The following is an 18,179-nucleotide window of genomic DNA, read 5'->3' on the forward strand; positions in this document are numbered from 1 at the left end:
TTTCAACTTTCTGTTTTTTAGTATCACTTGGTTCTTCCTTTTTGCTTACTACTCCTACTAAAGGCCTCTTTAAAAAATAGCTATCCAAGGAAGATTACTTCTGCCTACTTTTGACAATGTTCCTGAAACGACTCAGGCAAACATCATCGAACTGTGCAAGCATACGACCTGTGTAAGCCTTTTCGGGGTGTCTCTTTTCTATGAATGATTGCACTTTATGAAAAGCAGCTAGAGCATCCTTAATTTCTGCTGTTGTCATAGAGTCCTCGTTCTCCTCCTCGCCGCTGCTAGAGAACTCCTCTTGAACGACGTTATGTTGCATGGCCTCCAACTCCTTCAGGTCATCCGTCGTAAGCTCCTCTTGATGCTCCTCGAGAAGGTCATTGATGTCGTCCTCGTCGACGACCAGCCCCACGGACTTGCCGTGTCAACGATCTCAAGATCTGGTTGCGAAACAGTATCAGGATCGTCAACTGTTCCTGAATCTGCAGCACCAGCTGTGCCCTAGTCGAATCCCTCAAAGTCTCGGGCGGATACGGCATCAGGCCGGAGTTTCCTCCACGAGGAATTCAAGGTTCGCCTCGAAACCTCCTGCCAAGCTTGGTCGATGAGTTGGATGCATATTACGATATCGAAATGCTCCTTCCAAAATTCACGCAAGGTGAGGTTTGTGGTATCGGTGATGTCGAAACATCTCTTGAAAAGATGTTTCGTATACAGCTTCTTGAAGTTCGATATCACTTGCTGGTCCATGGGCTGGAGGAGAGGGGTGGTGTTAGGCGGAAGATAAAGAACCTTGTTGAAGGAATACTCTGCTAGGACATCTTCCTCGAGGCCAGGAGGGGTGAGCAGGGGCATTGTCCAACACCAGCAGCCATTTCAGAGGGAGGCGCTTCTCTTCCAAGAATTTCTTCACTGTCGGGCCGAAACACAGATTTACCAACTCGGTGAACAAAAGCCTCGTTACCCAGGCTTTTGCATTAGCCCTCCACATCACTGGAAGCTTCTCCTTAAGCATTTTGTGGGCCTTGAAAGCTCAAGGAGTCTCAGAATGATAGACAAGTAGGGGCTTCACCTTGCAATCCCCACTGGCGTTTGAACAAAGTGCGAGTGTAAGCCTGTCTTTCATAGGCTTATGCCCGGGTAGCTTCTTCTCTTCCTCCGTGATGTACGTCCGACGAGGCATTTTTTTTCAAAAAAGGCCAGTCTCATCACAGTTGAAGACTTGCTGAGAACAGTAGCCTTCCTTGATCATCATCTCGTCGAACGTCTTTTTAAAAGCTTCGGCTGCTTTCGTGTCCAAGCTGGCCACCTCCCCATGCCGCACCACTGAATGGATGCCAGTCCGTTTATGGAATTTCTCGAACCACCCACGCGAAGCCTTGAAGTCTGGGGTTGGCAATGTCCCTTCTCCTCCGTCGTCTTTGGCCTAGGCAATCAAATTGCCGAAAATAGCGCTGGCCTTGTGGGAGATTTCCGTCTCTTTTATCGTATCACCAGCGATTTCTTTGTCTTTTATCCAGACAAGAAGCCTTTCCATTTCATCGTGTACGTGGGTCCTCTTGCTGGACAAAATAGTGACGCCCTTGGAAGGTGTAGCTGCTTTGATGGCATCCTTCTGCTTAAGGATGGTGCCTATTGTCGACGGATTTCAGCCGTATTCCTTGGCGATCACACTCAATCGCATACCAGCCTAATACTTCTTGATAATCTCCATCTTCGTCTCCAAAGAGAGCATCCTCTTCTTTCCATGAATTTCAAGTTTCTTGGGACCCATGACTACGTATATACTGTACGTAATTATGTTACGTAGTACATATACGTATGTAGTAAAGTTCTCACACAACACGATAAGTATAATACAACGAAATAACTAACGAATTTACGTTAATAAACGAAATCCTTAGAACGAATGAATACCGCGTGCGTATAGAAACGATGCTGCTACCGAGTGGCTGAAAAAGCAAGCCGCTACGTAGATGCATCATGGGAGAGATGCTGACCAATAGGAGAGAAGGATCTCATGGCGGTGACTAGCATCAGGAACCAATGGGAGAGTGGGAGGATGGTGGCGAGTCTACTCGGTTGGCAACGCGTGAGTTTCAAAATTGTTATCGGTGGTTCGGGCGAATCTCGGACTTTACAGCAACAAACTTTCGTATCTTGAGCAATTTTTGTATGTAGAGCCGTAAAATTTTTTGTATTTCCTTTTGTATCTCAAGTTTTTCTAAGTTGAGCCTTCCGTATCTCGAGGTAACACTGTACTAAGGAAGGGCATTTGTGTAACAGACACTTGCATTTTATAAATCCAAGGGGAAATTTCAGTTAATGCACGAGTTTCAAAATCATCTTACAATACAGGAAAATATATGTGTAAAATGTACACCCAGTGCATTACAGTAAAAGCAGAACAATGCGCAAAAGAAAACGTGAATGTCTGAAGGATAGGGGATACTTAAGAGTAACAGTTGTAGGCTGGAACTTAAATTTGCAACATGAATTTGAAATGATATTAGGGTGTTCTGGGAAGATAGTTTGAAATACATTTTTTTTAATTGTCAAGTTTGGTGACAAACTGTTAACAGGCAGTTATAAGCATTTGAGGGGTGTATATAGCCTACTCAAGAGTAACAGTAGTAGGAGAGTACTGCAATGTAAGGTTATTTTAGGTATTTTGGGATGATGATCTGGGATGTATTTTTATTTGAAATATTAAACTGGTTTAGTATGATAATGTAAGGTATACTTTTTTTGAACTATGAAATTATAATCCGAATGTTAAAATAGGCAGTTAAAATAGGGGACCACTGTATACTGTGGTGTTTCTGATGACAATAGTATTTGTATAATTAACAATTAATAGTCTACCAGAATGAATATACTGTATAGTCTAATTCTATATATAGAAGCCAGTGACAAAAATTACATTATTTCATAACACTAAAAATATTACAGAAATCATTCCATTTGATGACACTGTATTCTACTAGATGACATTGTATTCTACTATATACACTTAAAAATACACAAAACACTAACTTAATGAAAAGTGCAACAACCGGGTCATAGATTCAATTTCACAGCAGATAATTCATTCTCAAGTTGAAAGCACTTGTTAATCCCAAATAAACCAACCTTTCTTTCATTACAAAGAAAAATCATAACATAACCTCTCTGCATTACCACCCTAATAACACTATGCACTGTAATCTCACAGTGCAATATTAATTTTCCTTTAAATAATAGTGGAACACCTGATGTTCTAAATGTTCATACATCCATACATATAAAAAATTAATTAACACACCTACAACAAATATCACATATCAAATATAATAGTATACTCATAAGATTAAACAGAGCAATCTATTTTACCACCTACATTCCTTCAAAGAGGAAACAGAAGACAAAACAATCTAACAGACTCCACATACTTTGAGAAGACAACTAAAAGAAGGACGGTACTGTACTCACAGTGAATAGGCACAAACGGGGCTTGAGGTGGTACCCCACCTACAGCTTGAGAGTAACTTGGTGGAGCATAAGGAGGTGGCTCAAAAGTCGGAGCACTTGCTTTCGACATTTTGGTTGTATGCTGAAAACAAAAATTTAAAAAATAACATTATTATCTTGCATGTTAGGATATCCATACAATGCTTGTTGGTCAACTCAAAATATTATAACATTTTGGCAAGTACTGGCTTAAACCTTCACAGACTATATCATGTTGTAAATGAGAATTTAGAAACAAATCTGTAATAACATAAATGGTCAGTAAGAATTAACTTCAAATCATAAAATTGTTACTATATTGTAGTATATTGTTACAAATTGCTAAATTGTTAAACAACTTTAATATGAAGCAAACTACCCAACAGATGTCCCATACTTTAATTATGATTATATTACTACCTATACGTACTGGAAAGCCTGAGAAGAACATGTAGGTTAAATACGTACTGGAAAGCCTGAGCAGAACATGTAGGTTAACACTTCAAGTGTTAACCTACATTTTCCACATTAATGGCTTGGATTACACATTAATCATAAAAATGATATTGTTAAGATACAATAAAGTTTGTTCATACTTACCTGGCAGATATATATATAGCTGTATTCTCTGAAGTCCGACAGAATTTCTAAAAACTTACGACACACGTAGTGGGAGTAGGGTGGTTAGTACCCATTCCCGCCGCTGGGAGGCGGGTATCAGGAACCATTCCCATTTTCTATCAGATTTCTATCTCCACTGTCTCCTGAGGGGAGGTGGGTGGGTACTTAAAATATATATATCTGCCAGGTAAGTATGAACAAACTTTATTGTATCTTAACAATATCATTTTGTTCATGAAACTTACCTGTCAGATATATATATAGCTGAATCCCACCTTTGGCGGTGGGAGAGACAGAAAAGGATTTAGGAAACATATATATGTAGATGATTGACATCTTGGTTCCTTACCTGTTAGCATAGCTGACTTCGTGATTACTGTCACCCAAGCCTGCATCTGCTTCACTAGAGTTACCAACAAGGTAGAGACCTGTGTAGTTGGTGCGCTCTAGATGATCTGCCAACGGGGACGAGACCACAATGTGACTAGACCATGACCATACTCAAGAGGACAACGAGGCAAAACCACCACCTAAGTTAGCCTAACCAAAAACTCCCATATATCCAAAGGCTAAAAGAAGGGAAGACCGCATTCGGCGGCCGACCTACAACCATAAAACATTACAAACATTAAAACTCACCTACCCTTTTCTATGGGAAAGGATGAGTGGTACCTCCTGCCCCCAAGATAGTGTCTGCGGCGACGTATGGTCCAAGAGAGTAACAGTTCTCATATGTCGTTCTGACCTCCCGTAAATAGTGCGAGGCGAACACCGAGTTACTTCTCCAAAAAGTGGCACTTAAATATCTTTGAGAGCCATATTTTTCTGAAAGGCTATAGAAGTCGAAATAGCCCTTACTTCATGAGCGTTAACTTTTAAAAGCTTAAAGTCACTATCTTGACAATAAGCTTGCGCCTCCTTAATGGTGTTCCTCAAAAAGAATGCTAGTGCATTCTTAGACATGGGCATATTAGGCCTCTTAACCGAACACCATAAGTTCTCCGCAGAACCTCTACACTCCTTTGTCCTACGAAGATATTCTTTAAGAGCCCTAACAGGACACAGGACTCTTTCTGGCTCTTGACCAATGATTTCTGCCATACCTTTGATTTCGAACGTCTTAGGCCAAGGGTTGGAAGGGTTCTCATTCTTAGCCAGGAATGACATACTCAAAGAGGCAGATTGCATTATGCCCTTTGAAGCCGACGTGTTTACTAATCGCCTGTATCTCGCTAACCCTCTTCGCGTCGCCCAGAGCAGTTAGGAATACAGTCTTCTTCGTAAATCAAATCGCCAAAGAGGCAGAGTAAATAGGTTCGAAGCGGCTTGACGTTAAAAACTTGAGAACCACGTCCAGATTCCACGAAGGCAACTTAGCCATCGGTACCTTGGTGCTTGGTGGTCTCAAAAGATTTCAGTAGATCATGTAGGTCTTTATTATTAGCAAGGTCAAGACCTCTATGTCGAAAAACTACAGACAAGACACTTCTGTAGCCTTTAATGGTTGACACTGCGAGCTTCAATCTCGTCTGAGATAAAGAAGGAAGTCGGCGATCTGGCTCACAGAGGTCGTGGTATAGGAAACTCCTTTCTTCCTACACCAGCTCCTAAAAGCTGCCCACTTCGACTGGTAAACCGCATTGACGAAGGTCTTCTCGCGGTGGCGATAGCTTTAGCCACAGGTTTCGAAAAACCTCTCGCTCTGGCCAACTTCTGGATAGTCTGAACGCAGTCAGACTCAGAGCGGAGAGGTTTTTGTGGTACCTCTCGAAGTGGGGCTGTTTGAGTAGATCTCTCCTTAACGGAAGAGATCTCGGAAAATCCACCAGGTAGGACATCACCTCTGTGAACCAGATCGCTGCAGGCCAAAAGGGGGCGATTACGTCAACCTCGTCCCCTCCGAAGCTGTGAACTTTCTCATCACTTCCCCCCAGAATCCTTGAAGGGGGGAAATGCGTCGAGGTCTAGGCCCGTCCAATCCCATAACGGGCGTCCACTGCTACTGCCCCCCCGGATCGAGAACTGGGGAGGCAGTAAAGAGGAAGTCTCGCCGTCCTTGCGGTTGCAAAAACGTCCACCAAGGGGCGTCCCCAAAGACTCCCACACTCCTGGCATACGTCCTGATTGAGGGTGTCCACTCTGTCGACAGCAACTGACCTTGTCGACTGAGGAGATCCGCCCGACGTTCTCGACTCCGGGCAAATGACCTTGTCATGTCGTGATCTCTCTCGCCTTCGCCCAAATCAGTTTCCTTCGCTAGAGCGAACAGGAGCGAGAGTGAGTTCCTCCTTGTTTTCTTCAAGTATGCCAGGGCTGTGGTATTGTCCGAGTTGACTTGAACTACTCGACGGGAGACTTTGTCCTGAAAGAAAACTGGAGCGCTAATTGAACCGCTGCCAGCTCCTTGAAGTTGATGTGCCAGGCTACCTGTTCCCCTCTCCAGGTGCCTGACACTTCCTCCCCCCCTAGTGTTGCTCCCCACCCCGTGGATGACGCGTCGGAGAACAACACTAGGTCGGGGTTCCGAAGCTTGAGGGATATGCCCTCTGAGAGCTTTAACGGATCGAGCCACCATCTTAGATGGCTCTTCACCTCTTCTGAGATGGTTAAGATCATATCGAAGTTGTCCTTCTCTGTCCAATTGTCCGACAGGAAGAACTGAAGAGGTCGGAGATGTAGCCTCCCCAGGGAAACAAACTTCTCCAGTGAGGAAATGGTCCCCAGCAGACTCATCCATTCCCTCACCGAGCATGAATCCTTCCCTAGAAAGGCTGACACTTTCTCTATGCCTTGTTGCTGACGTTCCTGGGACGGAAAAGCCCGAAAAGCCACTGAATCCATCTGAATCCCCAGATACACGATGGACTGTGTTGGGGTCAGATGTGACTTTTCGAAGTTCACCAGAAGTCCCAGGGACGCAGCTAAAAACAGAGTCGTTTTCAGGTCCTCCAGGCACCGGTCTGCGAAGAAGCTCGGATGAGCCAGTCGTCCAAGTAGAGCGAGATCCTGATGTTGGAAAGATGGAGCCACCTCGCCACATTCTTCATTAAGATGGTGAACACAAATGGGGCCGTACTCAGACCGAAACAGAGAGCCCTGAACTGAAACACCTTTCCTTTCAGGACGAACCGAAGGTACTTCATAGACTGGGGGTGTATCGGGACGTGAAAGTATGCTCCTGAAGATCGAGTGATACCATCCAATCCCCCGGTCTTAAGGCCCCCAGAACTGACTGAGGTGTCTCCATCTTGAACTTTTGCTTTTCTATAAAGAGGTTCAAACGACTTACGTCCAAGACTGGCCGCCACCCTCCCGAGTGTTTCGGAACAAGAAACAATCTGTTGTAAAATCCTGGCGTAGCCAGGTCTAAGACCTGTTCCACTGCTCGTTTCTCGAGCATCTGCTCGAGCAGATCGAAAAGAATCCTTTGCTTTTCTTGAGGATACGACGGGGACAAGTCCCTGGAGTGGAAGTCAGAGGGGAGGCTTTACGAACGGAATCTTGTACCCCTTCTCTATGATGTTGAGAGACCAGGTGTCTGCCTCTCTTTCTCTCCAGGCTCCTCCAACAACTGAAGCCTGGCTCCTACCGGTTGACTGAAGGCACGCATTCTCACTTCTTGCCCCTGGACTTAGCCGGGGCTCTACCTCTAGGAAGACCTCTTCCTCGGGGTACAGATCTAGCTGAAGATCCTCCACGAAAGGACTTCTGCTTCTTGAAAGACTGAACTCCTGAAGACGTGGAAGGGACAGCAGGACGTCTCGACAACTGTGTCAAAAGGTCTTGAGTGGCTTTCTCCTGTAGACTTACTGCCAGATCCTTCACCAAAGCCTGGGGGAAGAGATGACTCGAGAACGGCGCATACAAAAGTTCTGTCTTCTGTGCGGGAGAGACAGACTTAGCTGCAAAATTACAATACAGCGATCTCTTCTTCAACACGCCTGCTGAAAAATGAGATGCTAATTCCTCTGAGCCATCCCTGACGGCCTTGTCCATGCATGACAAAACACTGGACAGCTCCCCCAAGCTGATCGAATCTGGCTTACGAGACTGGTTGTCTAGGCACTCCGAGACACCAGTCTAAGAAGTTAAATACTTCTAAGGATCTAAACAGACCCTTCAACAGATGATCCATCTCTGACGTAGTCCACGACACCTTCGCTGAGGCTAACAGAGCTCTTCTTGAGGCATCTACAACACTGGCGAAATCTCCGTGCTGACGTCGGAACCTTCAAACCTAACTCCTCACCGGTTTCATACCACATCCGTGCCTTACCGCTAAGCCTAGACGGAGGCAGGGCGAAAGTGGTGCTTCCTTTAGCTTTCCTAGTCTCCATCCAAGTGTTAACTTTCCGGAAAGCCCTCTTGGTAGACAAAGACGTTTTCATCTTAACAAACCCTGGTGTCTTCTTAGCTTTCGACGACGAAAACTGCGATGGAAGAGAAGGAGGAGCAGAAGGAAGGAAGGTATCTCCAAAAGAATCACGGAGCAGCCGAGCCAAAAACTTGATAGTCTGAAGAAGACGACGTCGAGGGTTGTTCTTCATCAACCTCCTCCGAAGAACAGCTCAATTCCCCTTCCTTACCCAAGTTAAACTCCGAAGAAAGAGGTAGAAGACCTTTCACTCCAAGTCTCCTATCAGACCGATGACGAGAAGAAGAGGGTAACGTATCCTTAACAGAATCGTTAGCCGATACAGGAACAGCAATCACAACTTGAGTAGAACGCGAAGTAGAAGGAAGACGTGTAGCGTCATCTAAAGACTCAGGAACAACGTCCAATCGAGAGCGAACTTCCGTACTCGCGTCCAAGACGCTCTTACGACGATGTCTATTAGCGTCCATCGGAGCGTCTAACCTAGCGTCCCTCCGAGCGTCCAATGAAGCGTCCAAATCAGCGTCCAACGAAGCGTCCAAAGAAGCGATGAGCGGAGCGTCCCTCCTAGCGTCCCGCGAAGAGACAGGAATTGACACTTGACGAGCGCCCCGATGAACGTCAACACAAGCATGATGAAGCGGAGCGGTGCGTACCAAATTCCGTCCGTCAGAAACTAAAGCATCTTCGTCAGAAACTAAAGCATCTTCATCAGAAACGTCGATGTCGGAACGCCGAGCGTCCTCACGTCGAGAAGAGAGGGCAGAATGAAGAAACCTCTCTCTCTCCTGACGTTACTTCCACCAATCTAGACGAACGAAAGGGGAGAAACGAAGTATAGACGACGAAATACCATGAAACGGGGACGAAAACGAGCAGCAGGCGGAGAAGACTGTCTTGATCTCTTGATCGGAAGTCTATCGTCCTTCTTACGGCCAGAAACCGTTTCCTTCTGCTTAAGTAAAGCATCCAGTTGTCGCTGCATAGCAAGGATTATCTCCGCTGTGAAGGATCTATACGAGAGAAGAGCCATGCCTGCGAGAAGGTGAGGGGCGAGGGGACGCCTTCTTCCTTCTCCCAGGAACAGCCTTTGCTCTAGAGCGACTGGGGCACTCAAAGACGTCATCATCGGAAGACGACCTAGCCTTCTTCTGGGGCGGAAAGGACACGCTTTCCGGAGAAGAATGCCAATCGACAAAAGCAATAATGCCAATCAGACAAAGCATGACGTGAAGCGTCCTGATCTTGAAACGTCCTCTTCAAATGTCGCGAATCCGAACGAGATTCCCACCCCCCCCTTGCGCGGAGGACGCGTCGGAAGACGAGAAACAATCCTTTAGGACACGTGCTCGAGCACGCTCCTTAGCAGCCTGGGAAGCGTCAACAGGTACCTGCTGAAGGGACGTCAGATCGGTGGGGATCCCGTAACCCTCCTTCGGCCTTCGCATGCCCTCTCCCTGAGTCCTGGGAGTCCGGCAGAGGTCCCAGCCTAAGGCGCTATAGGGCCGATCTGACGCCCCCTCCACTTCACTAGGGGCACTATCACTACACTTAGCACTTTCCCTGTTTTCAAGGGCTAGAAACTTAGATTCCAGAGTTTCAAAGAATCTAAAATAAGCGAAAGGGCATTACCCTCCGCAGACACCACTTGAGGGCCCGAAGGCAACACTACGGGGTTAGGAGTCACAAAATCTAAAGAAGGGTTAGAAGGGGTTACATTATTACCCTGTCTACTACCCGATTTACTCCTGGAGGAAGACCTCCTGATCCTATCACGCTCTAATTTATTTACATAGGATTCATAAGTCTTCCATTGAGCATCATTCAAACTTTCACACACTGTGCAGCGAAAATCATACCTACACACTTGCCCCCTACAACCTTTACACACTGTGTGAGGATCAACCAAAGCTTTTGGTAACCTCACCTTGCATTCGTCTTTCATACACACTCTGGCACTAGCCGAACTAGAACCTGACATATTTAAGGAAAAAACCAAGCCAAAATAAAAAACAATCCAAAGTCACGTATGCCAAGCTATCGATCCAATAACAAATACCAAAAGTCAGAGGATACTCAAGCAAAGAAAGTTTTCCAAAATCCTGAGGCAGAGGTGCTGTAAACAGATGTTTACAACACCGGCGACAGAAGAAATCTGATAGAAAATGGGAATGGTTCCTGATACCCGCCTCCCAGCGGCGGGAATGGGTACTAACCACCCTACTCCCACTACGTGTGTCGTAAGTTTTTAGAAATTCTGTCGGACTTCAGAGAATACAGCTATATATATATCTGACAGGTAAGTTTCATGAACAAATGAAGTGTTAACCTACATTTTCCACATTAATGGCTTGGATTACACATTAATCATAAAATATCTAGTAAAAAGTCAAACAAATGCCCAATATGAAATAGAATCAAAACTACCTCACTATAGCAATCTTTTATAAGTGGATAATGCTACACTCTACTAGTGGGATGTAATGTTTCATTTTGTTATGAGATTCACTATTTTTAACAAAACCCGACACATTACAAATAATGGCTGTCAAAGAGGCTAATATGTACAGCTAACACAGTGGGCTCCCAGCATTTGCGTTCTCAAGATTAGCAGACTCACCTACCTATTTGCAGGTTTCTCTATGGATTATATCTGCCCATCATTCCCAGAAAATTCAACTAATTGTGGTATTTTTCACTGAGAAATATCAGCCTCCCTTGGTCCTCTGGTACGACTCCTCCCAGGTTTAAGGGAGTATGACAGGGACCTTCGTCTAGGAGAATCGGTAAGACGAGTAGCTACCTCCTTCATTATCATTTCATTGTCACTAGTCACTGTCTACAAATGCAATAGGCTACAGGGATTAATCCTAACTTAAAACAAAGGTGCTGGACCTTTTTTGACACCCACCTAACCTGACCTAGGACACTATAAAAGGGATTTTGACGAAGGAAAAATCTATTTCTGGGCAACGACCTGTGTCGCCCTGTGAAATGGTTCCTTTGATACTATTTCTGAAGAATAAATATTGCTATTCATCCTAGAGAAAAAAGAAACAATATAATGCCAAGATAAATGGCTCGCTCACTTCTTATAGAAGTGTCGGTATAGTAAGGAGCGAGTGGAATCACTACCAGAGGTCCCTTGCCATTTAGCTTCTTCCTTCGACAAAACCCCGAACTACGGAGGAGCCGTGCTACAGCTCCCGGTCTACTACTACCGTGAGCGCCTCCGACGCCTTGAGCGTCATTCCTGAAGATAGCCTCCAAGCTTGGGGTAAGCTGGGTGAGGATAATCTAACTACAGGGTGGGGTTTCACACGGGCGACACAGGTCGTTGCCCAGAAATAGATTTTTTCCTTCGTCAAAATCCCTTTTCTGGGCTTGACCTGTGTCGGCCTGTGAAATAGTACCAAGAATGCCAAACACCAAGCTTGAGGAACAGGTACAGATAAATTAAGAAGGTAAAGTTAAACACTTGTAAGTTAATAGTATAATAATCAACTAAAATTACAGTCTTACCCTAAGGAAGTATAAGCCCTAAACTACGGGTTACACTTAAAATAGTTAGCCTAACAACAAACAATAACAATACAGGTTAGGCAAAGACAAGATATAAGTTGATATATACAAAAGAATGGAACTGAATCCGATTAGAATGATGAACAAAAGCAAACTCAAGGTAACCCAATACATGGAGGCGACTAAACTAAGTAAGGGTGCAATGGGGCAGGTAGAAGGGAAGGCTACAAGAAGTTATAGTAAAAATTAAGAATCAGGAGAAACTGTGTTTCCAGCTGCCACTGCTGGAAATTTGAGGGGCTTCTAAGGGTTTTAGGTAGTGCCGTTTGAAAACTGTCGGAGATTTCCAGCCTGTATACTTCTTAAGATCGTCAAAATTCATGTGTTGGAAATAATTAATAGATGTGGCCACCGCCCTAACATCGTGGGCCCGAGGAAAGGACTCTGGCTTGGCCTGTTTAATGAAGTATAAAATTTGTTGCCTGATCCCTTTAGGTATAAAGTACCACCTCCCTTCCTAATGAACAATGGGCCTGAAGATTTCAGAGTTGTTCTGCTTAGGTAGGCTCTTAATGAGTTGACAGGACAAAGGAAATGTCTTGAGGTAGTGGTAGGATTTTCCACGAGGACCATCTGTCCTGTGGTCTTCATTTTTGGCTAGAAAATGGCGATCTGGGATAAGAGGACTTCCCCTGAGGGGAGGAACTCAATGTGGCCTGGTTCCCTTGATAAAGCTGACAGTTTCTGATATTCTAGCTCCGGAGGCTAAACTTAATAAGAATAGGGTTTTTCCTCAGGAGGGATATCATAATTGCAAGAGTCATTGTTAATGTCCGAGGCCAGTTTGAGGACATCATTTAAGAACAAGAGACTGATTTAGGTCTCGTTGATGGTCTTAATCTAGCACAAGCTTTTGGTATGGACGTAAAGTACGAATCCGTAAGGTCTATGCTAAAACCAAATTGGAAGATCTTTTTAAGAGCTGATTTGGTCGTAGTGATAGTGCTTGCTGCTAAGCCTTTCTCAAACAATGATCTGAAGAAAGTTATGGCTAGGTTCGTTGTCATGACTTGAGAATTTGACAACTTAAGGAACTCTGCTAGTTTCTTGACAGATGAATCATATTGTCGGAGAGTAGATTCTCTTTTTATCTGATTCCAAGAATGAGATATTCTGGGGATCAATTTCTGCATTCCTCATGCTGCGAATTTCAGAAAATCCATAAGTTAGGTTTTCTGAATTCTTGAGGAAGCGGACACAGTCTGAGTTTGCACTAACTGGGTTAGTTTGGGGTTGGGAATCCGTAGTGGTCGGAGTCTCAACTCTAGGAGTAGAGGGAACCAATTGCTCTTGGGCCAGTTGGGAGCTACTAGAGCTACTTGGCCTTTGAATGTCCTGAGTTTTGTCTAAAACTTTCATGAGAAGTTCACCGGAAGATGAAGAGGTAAATATTCTTCCATTCGTTCCAATCGAGGATCATTGCATCCGTAGCGTATGCTAGAGGATCGAGGTTGGGTGCCACGTACAAGGGAGTTTGTGGTTTGACTCCGTGGCGAAGAGGTCTACTTGGAGTCGGGGACTTGTAGACTGATCCAATTGAATGAACTCCTGTCCAGTGTCCACTCCGATTCCAACGGAGCGGAGCGTGATAGAGCGTCTGCTACTACGTTCTTGACTCCTGCCAGGTGAGTGGCTGACAGGTGCCATTTGTTTTGCATGCCAGAGAAAAGATGGCTATCATGACATGGTTCAAGTGGCTTGACTTGGATCCGCCCCTGTTGATGCAGTGTACTACTACTGCACTGTCCAGAACTAATTTGAAATGAGAGTTCTTGGGCGGACGGAGTCGTTTCAGTGTGAGGAATACTGCCATGGCCTCCAGTACATTGATATGTAGCTGGCGGAATGTTAACGACCAAGTTCCTTGAACTTTTTTCGTACTGGGAGTATCCTCCCCACCCTGTTAGTGAGGCGTCTGTGTGGATCACTAATGATGGAGGGGAAACTGTAGAGGAATTGCTTTTGAAAGGTTCTTTGTCTCCGTCCAGGGGCTGAGACGTTTCCGTAAGATTGCTGGGATAAAGGCTAGTTTGTCCCGTGATCTGCAATTCGCTCTTGAGCGCCATACTCTGTTTATATCTTTGAGTTTGGCTCTGAGCAGAACGTCTGTGACTGATGCCAAACTGGAGTGAGCCCAGGATCCTCTCCGTGGCACCTCCTGGATGTTTGTTGTCGTTTGAGAAATTGTTTTGTAGCTCTTGCAATTTCTTTCCTTTTCAACGACGGAATTGATAGAGTGTGCGATTGTAAGTCCCACTGAAGGCCTAACCACTGGAATCGAGATTCCGGTGTTAGTCTGGACTTGGTTTTGTTTATTTGAAAACCTAAATGTTCCAGGAATTTGATCACTCTGACCGTTGCTTCTTTTGCATTCTTTGGGGTTCTTTGCCCAAATAAGCCAATCGTCCAGATAAGCCACTAACATTATTCCCTGTTTCCTTAGCTCTTGCACTACTGCTTCCGCCAATTTGGTGAAGATCCTGGGGGCTATGTTGAGCCCGAATGGCATTACCTTGAAGGAGTAGGATCTGTTTGCCTAGTTTTGAAGCCTAGGAATGGACGGAAGTGTCTGGCTATGGGACATGATAGTAGGCATCTGTAAGATCTATAGAGGTTGTGACGGGCCCCACGGGGAAGTAAGGTCCGTACCTGCGAAACGGTCAGCATCCTGAACTTGTCGCAATGATGAATAAGTTCAGATGGGACAAGTCTAAGATGATTCTTCGGTTTACCGAGTCTTTCTTTGGCACGCTGAACAAGCGTCCTTGAAATTTTAAATTGTTGACTCTTGAGACTACTCCTTTGAGAAGGAGGTCTTCGGTATACTCTACCAATTCCGTTGTTGGTGCTTGATAGAATCTGTTGGTTGGAGGAGGGCCCTCTAGCCAACTCCAACCTAGTCCCTTTGTTACTATACTTTGAGCCTAAGGGCTGAACCCCCACCGCTGGCGGAAGAGGTACAGCCTCCCTCCTACTTGGGATTCTCACTGCTGGTTTGCCGAGGGGCGGGGCGGCCACCTCTTGCTCCTCGGAAACCTCTTCCCCTGTTAGCAGCCCTGCCGGATCCTCTGAATCGAGAGGCACCTCTTGCTCTACTGCCTCTCGCAAACTATTGAAAGCCTGAAAGTTCTGGCTTTCATAGTTGGAATTGTAGGCTGGCGAGACAGCAAAGGAAGTGGAGGGTTGAGATTGCTGGGACTGAGGGGTCAGAACAAGGTATTGTTGTTGACCCTTCGACGATGGTTGCCCTTGTGATGCTGGGACTGCCTGAACCAACGTTTGTTGAGAAGGCTGGAAGGGAGAGAACTTCCTTGGTTTCTTCTTGTTCCTTGGGTTAGGACCAGAAGATTCCTGCCTCCGCTTTGCTACCAGTCCCCACCTGACTTTGAGGCACTGGTTGACCTTAGAAGCCTCATGAAGGACTTCTGCTACTACTGGTGCTGGAAGAGGTCCGTTCCCCAAATTGAGGAAGCAATCAGTTTATTCGGTTCATGGCGGATAGTAGCTTCCGCCAGAACGTGCTTCCTACAATTTCTCCTGGCTATTGAGGAAGTCGTAAAGGTCACACTGCATGGTGTGCAGCAGACCTTTAGCCAAAACTTTAAATAACGGCTCTTGTTGGTATACAAGAGCCGTCATCTCCGCCATAGTCATGGAGGAAAGGGATCTCGCGAGCCTAGTCCGGGCGTCGTACTCCATCTGGATGAGAGAGTCCGACAACCTGGGGAGTCTCTCACTAAAGAGAGAGGTGGCACAGTCCGCCTTTAGTTTTCCTACTGAGAAAGTAGGAACTGCCCCTTCGAAGTACGTCTCGGAGCCTGGGACTAAGAGAGAGGTGGGTTCCGTCTCTCGTAGTTGAGGCAGGGGCTCGTCTTTCAGGGCGGCCTGAAAGGTTGCTTCCACTACCTTAAGGGTCAGTGGTAGCGGAGTCCCTTCCACCGGAGTAAAAAATGGTGAAAGGACTCCTAAAGGCTGTGATGCGGGTGTTTTCACACCCCCATTCTTCCAGACTTCTCATTAGAGTCTGCTGTGCCTGTTTCCCTCGGAAGGATCACTGTGTTTCCTTGGGAACCTTGTCCTCTCTCATCATCGCTGCTTCCGTTAGTCGGAGTAGCCAATGAATGGTGGTTGAAGGTCTCTGGGGTGGAATCGAAGTCCTCACGCCTTCGAGTTCCTATGCCTTCGATTGTCAACATTCCGTTGACAAACGGGCATACGAAGCGATCCTCCAAGGGTTGGCCGCCTTGAATTCCGGCAGTTGGCTGGAATCTGGCATTGGAAGAGGAGAAGGTGGCACAGATAGAGGGGAACCTGCCGCAATCGAGGTTTGGATCCCGGCGATGGCATTCTCCTGAGCGGCCAGCCGTTCCGCCAGCGATTGGATCGACTGGCCGGAAGACGTACAGAACTGGAGAGCTGGGAGAGCACCGAGCCGACCTTGTTGTCAACCAAGGCCCCTACGATCACTCCCACCTGCTCCAGAATGTTAGCCGAAAAGGATTCGGGATCAAAAAGAGGGACTTGAGCCCGATCCTTACGTGATCTATGTTTGGGGGACCTCGACGCAGAGGAAGAGGCCTCCCTTGACCTAACTGATCCGGGGTGGTGAGCCGGAGTTATAGTGTCTGTCAGGATGACCGATTTCTTGGGGGAGAGACTTTTAAGTTTCTCCTCGGTCATCTTAGCCTTGGGGATCACTGAAGTAGCCTTAGGACGGACAGACCGCTGCTCTTCAGTGAAGCCCCGGAAAGAAGTGGAAGTAGAAGGATCAGTAGAAGGTGATGGAGAAAGGGAATTCAGGAAAGGCCCTGAGAACCCACAGGAGCTGCCCCTACTACACCCTTACCTGTACCCATGGAGTCAATAGCCATGGGTTCAACGTCGAGTTCATTGCCGCAACTCTTCTGCACGTCCTCTGGGAAATCCCCTCTGTAGGGAGATCATGACTTGAAGGTCGGCCAGCAAAGGGGCGGCCCGCTATCGGGTCCACCACTGATCCTTTCTTGGCTCCTGGGAATATTAGGTCCGCCATATCCTGGGTAAGATGTAGGGCGGCCCTTAGAATTCCGGCCAAAACCCCTACCCAAGCTTTGAGAGTCGACAAAGCTTTCTTCTTTCTTCATCGGAACCCTGTAAAAAAGGGTCTAGAGTTAGGGAGAGGATAGGGGAGGAATGTCTGTTGTGTTGAGATTATATGAATATGTGGTCTCATATGTGGAAAGGTAAATAATATAACAACAAGTATTCCAGGTGACGAATGAATGAAGAATAAAGTGCTAAGAAACTTACTACTATGAGGCATCATCCTACTAGCAAGTAGCAGGTTTGGCAAGCTTCATGATGCCAAACGATAAAATCCTCCACTTTCACTGCACATCCTGCATGAGAACGGCATACTATATGGCCGCATAGGTCTTGGAGGATGGCACTGCACCCAATCTCCTGGCACAACATCTGTAAGTCAAAGGATACATTGAGTACCAATGACAACCTCCGGTGGAATAATATGCAAACTATCCGTGGGTGCCGGAGTAGGACCGACGGATAGAGATCTACGTATGAATATTACGTAGAAAAATTACGAGGGGTGGGGGAAGAAAGTCTCTGCCTCCGCCTAAGCTCACTTGTCCATATGACTAAAAATAGACTCCGTAGGGCCCGGAGTTCTCCGTATGGCCCGGAGTTAATTAATATTGAGTGAGCAATGTCAAACTTCTAACGAAGCAAGGGATAGTACGAGAGGCGGAAATAAAAAACCCCCCGGCCCCCAGTAACGCAAAAGATTCTAAACATTAAATAACAACAAAATAAAACAAAATAAAAACCCAAAAACCCTTATATCAGTAAGGTGCTCGTGTGAACTATCCTAAGTGGATAGGAAACCCAGTTGATTCTCCCCCCCTCTCTATGTTCAGGTAGCGGCGGATAGACAACCTGCCGGACTGAACTGAGGGGGAAAGAGTAGGGAAGAATGTGGGGTAGGGGAGCCCTCCCCTGAGCGGGCCAGCTTAAGGACGGAGAAGAAGGGGCGGGGGGAGGTCCCGAGCCCCCGAGGCAGGCGTGACGAGTGAGAGTACCAGTAGGGGAGGGGAGATCCCCACCAGTCCCG

At 46.1% G+C, this 18,179-nt stretch overlaps 1 protein-coding gene across 3 annotated transcripts in view; it reads right to left on the bottom strand.

Annotated features, from left to right (window-relative positions):
- The window catches only part of LOC135205480 (lipopolysaccharide-induced tumor necrosis factor-alpha factor homolog), a 140,242-nt gene that overhangs the window by 52,076 nt on the left and 69,987 nt on the right, over window positions 1-18,179 (bottom strand). For all 3 annotated transcript variants that reach the window (XM_064236187.1, XM_064236185.1, XM_064236188.1), the window contains exon 2: window positions 3,475-3,595. In XM_064236187.1, the coding sequence (XP_064092257.1) occupies window positions 3,475-3,583 (109 nt within the window). In that variant the 5' untranslated portion in view covers window positions 3,584-3,595. The remainder of the gene's footprint in view (window positions 1-3,474; window positions 3,596-18,179) is intronic.

This window comes from Macrobrachium nipponense, chromosome 24 (assembly GCF_015104395.2).
Source record: "Macrobrachium nipponense isolate FS-2020 chromosome 24, ASM1510439v2, whole genome shotgun sequence".
In the NCBI taxonomy this organism is placed as follows: domain Eukaryota; kingdom Metazoa; phylum Arthropoda; class Malacostraca; order Decapoda; family Palaemonidae; genus Macrobrachium; species Macrobrachium nipponense.